General features: G+C 39.9%; 1 protein-coding gene across 1 annotated transcript; it reads left to right on the forward strand.

Annotated features, from left to right (window-relative positions):
- Nucleotides 1-3927: 3927 nt before the first annotated feature.
- On the forward strand, nucleotides 3928-6627 carry dlx3b (distal-less homeobox 3b). Its single transcript, XM_083932434.1, has 3 exons — nucleotides 3928-4459; nucleotides 5257-5441; nucleotides 5729-6627. Exons 1-3 carry the CDS (start codon nucleotides 4117-4119, stop codon nucleotides 6041-6043), a joined length of 843 nt encoding a protein of 280 aa, XP_083788560.1. The 5' UTR covers nucleotides 3928-4116; the 3' UTR covers nucleotides 6044-6627.
- The last annotated feature ends 1634 nt before the right edge of the window (nucleotides 6628-8261 follow it).

The raw sequence follows: 8261 nt of genomic DNA on the forward strand, positions 1-8261 counted from the left end.
GTGATTCTACAACCTCATGAGAATTTCACAATAAAACAGAAGCTTAGACTGGCAGGACTGAGGATACTTTGGTTTGGATTGTTACTCGCTAACAGATGTGACTATCTAGAAGCAGATTCAAATGTGTAAAGTATTTTGTTATATTGCATTATATGTGTTCTAACATGTTTACGTTATGAATGTAGATTTTTTTAGTGCTCATATATTTGAAACCTTTCTATTATTTGATCAATGCGACCCTGAGTTTGTGCATCTTCTTGTGTACGGACCGAAGTGGCCTCTGTTCCCTCATTTATCTAGTTTCATATAATCTACTTTATTATCTTCCACTGTTTTGCGAGAGTGCCTACAGCTTAAATTTGGATTCCTGGCTTGCCTAAGTGAAAATCTAAATTCCAATTGGTTTTAAAGGGTCGCTGGTTCAAGTCCCTGTGTGGACCATGTATGGAGTGTGGACTGGTGGTTGGAGAGGTGCCAGTTCATCTCCTGGGCACTGCCGGGGTGCTGTTGAGCAAGGCACCGAACCCCCAAATGCTCGGGGCGCCGGTCACTGGCAGCCCCCTTGCTCTAACATCTCTCCTTAATTGCATGTATAGGTCCTGTTTGTGCATGTGTGTGTATTTCGGGCCTGTGTGTGTAACATGATTAATAATAAGAGTGAAAAAATTAAATTTCCCTGTTGTGGGATATATAAAGTACTTCTTCTTCTTCTTCTTCTTCTTCTAAAGTGAGTTTTTCTTATCATACTATATCCATTCACATGGGATGCATAGTAACATAGTTCCATGTGCACAAAGACTAAATATAGTATAGTAAAATGGCTATAGGTCTCTAAGTGTTTTTTTTTTTTTTTTTTTTTTTTTTTTTTCAAATATAAAAAAAATTCCTGACTTTGAACGTTAACAAAAGTGTAATTGTTCATGTGATCTAGAAATATCAAAGGTATACTGTTAGATACTTGCCCAAAGTATGTCCATGCCAGAGTCCATGACTTTGGACCAATCGGAACAAATGCTGTGGCATTTTTTCTCATCATATTTAAACATAATCCTTAGGCACAAATGGGTTAAAGTGTGAGAACTGAGAGCATAATGGAACCACAGATTGTGTCTGCAAAAAATTAACATCTTGAGACATGCACTGTTTCTCAGACATACTTATATATGCTGTAAGGTCTGCGGGCATTTGGGAAATATCTACTTTAATGGATCAAGATGTTCAACTGCCTTAATAAACATGTAATGAAGGGCATTCTTGCCACAGAAATGATGGGAACATGGGATCAGATGTCCTCCTCTGGTCTTTATTTGACTGTTGATGGAAGTGAGGAGAAACCATTTGGACACAAGACTTAACCACTGTAAATGGAAACAGATATTTTCAATGCCACTGGAAGATTTATGATTTATGTCTGTATCACAACACACATTGCACTAAGAGTTTTTCAAAATAGTAACACAGGACTAAATCTGGGTTGTCCAGTGAAACAGAGGAGCAATAAAGTAATGCTGTGTTGGATGTAAGACAGCACTCATTGCTGCAGGAATCCTCAAGTGAACTGCCCACAACAAATGCCTCAAAAGGCCTTTCACTGTGCTGCAAGGCTCTTGGAATACATTACTGGTATTTTGAAACTCGAAAATATAATATGTATGTGAGTGTTTTAAGGATAATTGTCATATAACAGAAACATTGGCATAAACAAATAAAAAACAACATCCATTTTCTTTGTGTCTAAACTCCCTAAAGGCAACTTCAGAGATCATGTGACTCAACAGGTCTGGGATTGCTCAATAATACTGGATACTGACAAAACAAGAGAGGTTGCTTTTATTTAGGGTTTTTAGATTTTATGACATGTCTTGCTCTTAAAAGACCACTTCATCCCAAAAATGGTCATCATTATATGAATTACTCCCTGAGTGTTGCCTTTGATTTCTTTAAGAAAACTTCAATCAAACAACAGAGACGAGTCTTGATGCATTAAAGTAATAGGGGACTGCATTTAACAACACCAAACTACATGAAAACATCCGTATGCAAACTCTCACACAACCTGTGCATTAGCAGAGTTTACTCAGTGGTATGCTCAGTAGCTACTTCTCAAACACATGCATCTTGGCTAAAAACATGCTAAAACTTTTTTATCATAATCAGGCTCAGGCACCGTGTGAGCAGAAGTGTTTTATATGGTAAGGTTTTAGCGAAGATGCAGGTGTTTTGGAAGTACTGAGCATACAACAGGATAAACCAGACTTGGATTACACTGCACTTGTGTGGATGTTGGTAAACGGATGATTTCATTTAGTTTTGAAGTTGTTAAAGTCGTTAAAACCATGTACATTGCATCAAGGATTTACTCTTTTTTATTCTTTGTTCACTGTGGAGACTTGTGACAAAAACAAAGTTTTCTTCAAAAATTCAGGGTAAAACGATTTGTCTGAATGAATAAACAAATGATTATTTGGGTGGTGACTTATCCCTTTAAGTTTTGATTGCTTTTACACGTGTTGAGCAAATTAAGTTCATCTATAGGCTCTCATTTGTGTCTAGTTTGAGTATATAAGGTGTCATCTTTTGTTTTTTATTATATTCTTTTTTAATTAATTAGTATATTAATATTTATATAGAGATTCGGTTTTTGGCATAATAAGTATATCTGGGTAGCTATGCTTCATGCCAGAAATAAGATTTTTTTTCCTCTTTTTTTTAAACCTATGTATTATTTTCTGATTGATTTGGGGTGAATTGACCCTTTAAAACGTCATGCCAGTGCTGCAGAAACACACCAAAGGAGGGCAGTAGTTGATCAGACATGAGGGGCTACAGAGGCCCAGCATGTTATGAGAGAAGCGTCATTTAAAATAAATAATAAACTTGACATTGTGATTGGTGAAAATTGTCAATCTGACAATGGGACATATTTGCAGTAGCCGGTAAAAACACAGTTTGAACGTGGTCATCACCGTGAAGCTGCATTTGTCTATTTTGAAGGCAGAAAACTGAACTTCCACTGTGTGAATGGATAATGAATACAGCAGGGGCCGCTGTGCACCGTGTTTTTACCTGACAGCAAATGAGGTAAATAAAGAGAGAATGAAAATCTCTTTTAAAGGGATCAACTTGGGAAACCTTTTACAAATGATTTTCTTTGGCAGAAATAGTCCTTTAAATAAATAAAGTAAACTATTTACTACGAACTGTTTAACCTACAGTGGTGTGAAGGAGCGTAGACTTTAGCTCGTCATCTTCTATTCGTATTTGCATTCACACACACACACACACACACACACACACACACACACACACACACACACACACACACACACACACACACACACACAACACGGACAGTGTAGAGGAATTTACCCGCGGGCAATATCAGTTGAACGAGTCTTTTACCTATCTATCTCTTCCATCTCTTTCACGTAAAGTTCACTATCCGCCATCTCCTTTAAATGACAATAAGAGTCTGTGGGAGGCTGGCTGGAAACCTTTCAATAGGCTGAATAAAGTGTGATCTCTTGGCACTGTTAAGAAAACATTGCATACAAACATTAAGGAGACGGTCTGGCTGCAGGATTAGGCTTCCAGACTCTGGCCTGCTATTGTGTTGGTGCTCGACTGTATGATGCAAGAAAACAAAAAAAAATGGACATATAGGTTGTGTTTTTCACAGACAGTCCGTGGAGGCCTGCAGAGCTGCGTGTTCACCCAGTGAACAGGTAAATGCAAATCCAGATAAAAGGAAGAAAAAAAATACTCAGGGCACTGAGGTATGCGTGCGTGCATAGGCGCTCTTGGCTGAAGGCTGGGTTTCACCACGACTTCGCCTGGAGCGCAAGAGCGAGGGGGTGTGGGGGTGAAACAGTGGAGCCAATGGGAAGGCAGCTTCCAGCCCAGCTCTCTATAACTCTGTTTCACAGGGGCTGAGCGATGCCACATCCAAGTTACTGCAGCTGGGAGAGTTTCAGTGGACTATAAGCGCTCTAAAAGCCGTTCAAAGAGCGCGCACACACCAAATCTTTATTACGATTTTGTTTTGCGCACTCAAAAAAAGAGAGAATCCAAGAGTGGACTTTTTGTTTTGTTTTACTCTGGAGGGTTGCTTCCACCATGAGCGCAGGACAGACGTATGAGAAGAAGATTGCGAGTATTTTAACCGACCTACCAGGATCTATGAGTTGCCACCCGAGCTCCAAGGACTCTCCTACTCTCCCCGAGTCTTCGGTGACGGACATGGGCTACTACAGCGGACAGACGGGCCCGAGTCATCACGAATATTATCAGAGTCAAGCGTACGGACAGCCCATGAACTCTTACCATCATCAGTTTAATCTGAACGGAATGGGAGCCGCCGGGGCGTACGCGACCAAATCTGAATACCCCTACACGAATAGCTACAGACAGTTCGGACATTACAACAGAGATCACCTGCAGGCTTCGCCTCCAAGCTCAGGTAAATGTTGAGATAACCATCTGTTATTTAAATGCCATTGTGTTTTCTCAAGTGCGCGTAATGCACGGGCGTTAAGGTCAAGTCACTTGAGATTGTTAAAGATCCCCGGGTGCATATGAAATCACACTATTACAGATATTTCCATTTTATAAAAACTCGAAAGAATTTTTTACTCAAGGAAAAAACGTTCAGAGTTGTTGTTTCTCTTAGAAACGAGAGAATGAATATGCAGTGCTGACTTAAATCAAATCATATTCTTTCTTAACGCCTTGTGTTCCCATAAATGGCACATTGCAAAGCTATTGTAATATCCACATGTCCGTTTATTTGATTTATGATTTATTTGCAGGTTAAAAAAAAACATTTGCTCAGTAGCCTGGAGTCAATGCCGTGCTTTAACAGCCTGTCTGTGAATGAGCCAGACATTCACACCTGGCCATAAAACAATGATCATTTGATTAAAGCTAATAATATTCACTCCATCGACTTTACCATGTCTTGCTACTGGATTGCCAAATTGTAAATTTGACAAAATAAAAAGAATCCCGCGTAAGTGATTTAGCTTTGATCTTTAACAGTTGTCAGATTTCATTTTATTTTATTACTGTGAATCAATTTCGCCACAGGAATATTTCTATATACAAAATGTTTGTTTTCACGCAGACTGAATTATCATATCATGTTGTGGGTTTGTTTCATTTGTATCTCACTGTGTTCAATGTTTCGCACTTCGTAGCTGTACAAAGTTTTTTCTCGATGTTCTATTTTATTAAATATATTTTTGTTGTATTCTTTAGTGAAAGAAGAGCCAGAACCCGAGGTCCGCATGGTGAATGGAAAGCCGAAAAAGATCCGCAAACCGAGGACGATCTACTCCAGCTATCAGCTCGCTGCCCTGCAGAGGCGCTTCCAGAAGGCGCAGTACCTCGCTCTCCCCGAGAGAGCGGAGCTGGCGGCTCAGCTTGGGCTTACTCAAACACAGGTAAGCTGCCTGAGCCGGTGGAACACCTGATTTTTTTAAATGATCAATAATTAAAGTCACGTGAGTCAGGGCTTCCCTAATATGGCCAACAATTACCTCTGTAATTATCCATCCATGCGTAATTACGCACAACAGACAGGATTTGTGTCTCTCGGGTACACTCTATTTAGAGTCTATAAAAAAATCGTTCTCTCTGTAAAATACTGCCAAACATTAAAAGTATTTCATAGCAATTTATCTATTTTTTTGTTTCATTACAATTAATGTTCACACTCTTATTCTCCCAGGTCAAGATCTGGTTCCAGAACCGGAGGTCCAAGTTCAAGAAATTGTACAAAAACGGCGAGGTTCCCCTGGACCACAGTCCAAACGCCAGCGACTCTATGGCCTGCAATTCCCCGCCATCCCCCGCAGTCTGGGACAACAGCACCCCTCAGAACACCCCGATCAGCAGACCTCAGGTCCCGCAGCCGACGCACAGCTCATCGCCGCCATACCTGGAGGATTATAACAACCACTGGTACCAGCAGGGATCACACCTACAGCACCCGGGCACCGTGCACCACCCAGTCCCGCAGCAAAGTGTGGGAGCTGTTTATTAAATGACTCAAGAGCAGATTTATCTCCTCAAACGAGGTCTCTCCACAAAGACTCTGCAGAGCGAAAAAAAGGTGGACTGGACCGGGAGCAGGCCTGAAGTGAAACATTGCCTTTGTTATTTTTTTATTATTTTTTTGGATGATAAAGAATGTTTCAGAACTGGGGTTCACAAAGCACATAAGGGATTTCTGATCACTTGTGGCAGCATATTTAACGGACATCTGGCGTGGTTTTTTAAATTATTTATCGGTTCTGTTGTATTTCTTTCACTCATTTTTTTGTAAATGAATATGCAATGTTTTTTTAACAAGTAGCCTAACCACAAACCGAATATTGACAAAACTGCAGTTTATTCTACTGCATTCAAAACATGCATGGGTTTGTAGAGAGCGCGTCAGAAAGGAACTCAGGTCATATTTATATAGATTTGTACAAAACGTCGAAGGCTGTAAATATGTGTTTATATGCAGAACCACTATGATATTTGTTTGAAACGGAACGACTGCACCGTGGTGCTTCCAGACCCTTCTTATATTCATGTAATTAGTCCACTTGTTGCCTTCTTGTAATTTGAATAAAGGTGTTAATTGCATGTTGTGTCTAGCCCCTTTATGAACAGAATGTATAATCAAATATAGGGTTTACAAGGTGGAGCCACCTCAGTATTATCTTTAACCTGTTCGAACATTGTTTTTATTAAACAATGATCTTTGATAGCTTACTGTGAAGCTAGATAACTTGACTTGGTTAAGATCTGCAGGCAGGTTTAGTTGCTGCGCAGACGTCGTAATTGTTTATAATGTTTTTTTTAATTATAATCAACAAACCTTTAGGTATATATAATGACTCATTCGCTTGAAATACACTGTACCATAATACGCTGGGCAGAAGGTTATAGCGGTAGTGCTTAAAGAAGTTGTATCTACTACTCCAGTAATCAACTGGGCAAGAGATTTTTTTGATTTTTGATTGATTTGTTTCATCCAAATTCTAACTGGAAACCAAAAGTTAATGGAAAACATAAAATCATTCTTTTTTGCGCGATATTTTATTACATATCTATTTCTTATATTATTATCTAATGATCGAAAAAAGCTATTTATCTCATTGACAAAAAAAGGGTACAGACTGGTATGGTCGCAGCAGCGTATTGAGCTGACTGCGTGCAAAGCGCTAAAGTAGGAGGTGACAGACAAGCAGACATGTTGGAGTCACTCGGTTTTATTACTTTTCTGCTGCCAGATAACAAGAGGGAATTCAGCGCGATGCACGCACACGCACGCGCAGAGAAAGAGAGAGAGCGAGAGAGAGAGAGACAGAGAGAGCGCGCGAGACAGAGAGCGAGACAGAGAGAGAGACAGAGAGAGAGCGGGGGGCGTGGTGGTGAAGCAAGTCTGTTGCCTGAGGAGATCTCGCGCACGCGCTCAGCAGGATGATAGAAACGCTGCCATAAGAAACAACCTCTTTTTTTCTGTGAGCGTTTCTTTTTAGACGCCAGAATTCATTCTGTTGTATTTGGCCGGAGAAAGAGTTCTCGTGAAAAATGAACTGCTGATAAGCAGGTTTCTACACTTGACTTGACAGGGGTAATGTATGTGATGACGCACTTTTTACCAAATAGGAGGTAAGTTCTTCCCAGGTAATAAAAGAGTCTAATGGGAGCGCCCTTAGAAACCTGGGGAACACAGTGACATTAGCTGAGAGATGTACTCCGATAATGACTCGGATAACAGTTATAAGAAAACCATGCGTCGTCACAACTTATAATAGTGACAGTGGACAATAACCTCAGTTTTGTTGCATGCAGTATGCATTATTAAATATGCTGCACAAACACTTACAGAATGGAGAAACCGCTAATGGCGATCGTATCCGCATGGACCACCAATGCGCTATTACGCATGGAGTGAGCATGTATCCACGGCGTTTTATAACCTTTTCTACCGCTTTTAATAACTACAATGGTATGCGCTCTGGACTCAGTGTATTGCTGTATGAAACTTTATTGCACATTCTGTCATTGCAATCATTTCAGAGCATAAATGTGGGTTTTTAAAAATGTCTATCCTACGTCACCACGTCTCGCAGTGCGCCTTAAATATTTACTTAAATCAAGAAAGGAACGTGTTACTAATTATCAAATATTGTTAATTTATTCAGTTACATAATGGATATAGATCAGGTCATAAAATCAGAATTATTACATCCTTTGGTAGATTA

The sequence above is a fragment of the Echiichthys vipera genome (genome assembly GCF_963691815.1).
Source record: "Echiichthys vipera genome assembly, chromosome: 18".
Classification (NCBI taxonomy): Eukaryota; Metazoa; Chordata; class Actinopteri; order Perciformes; family Trachinidae; genus Echiichthys; species Echiichthys vipera.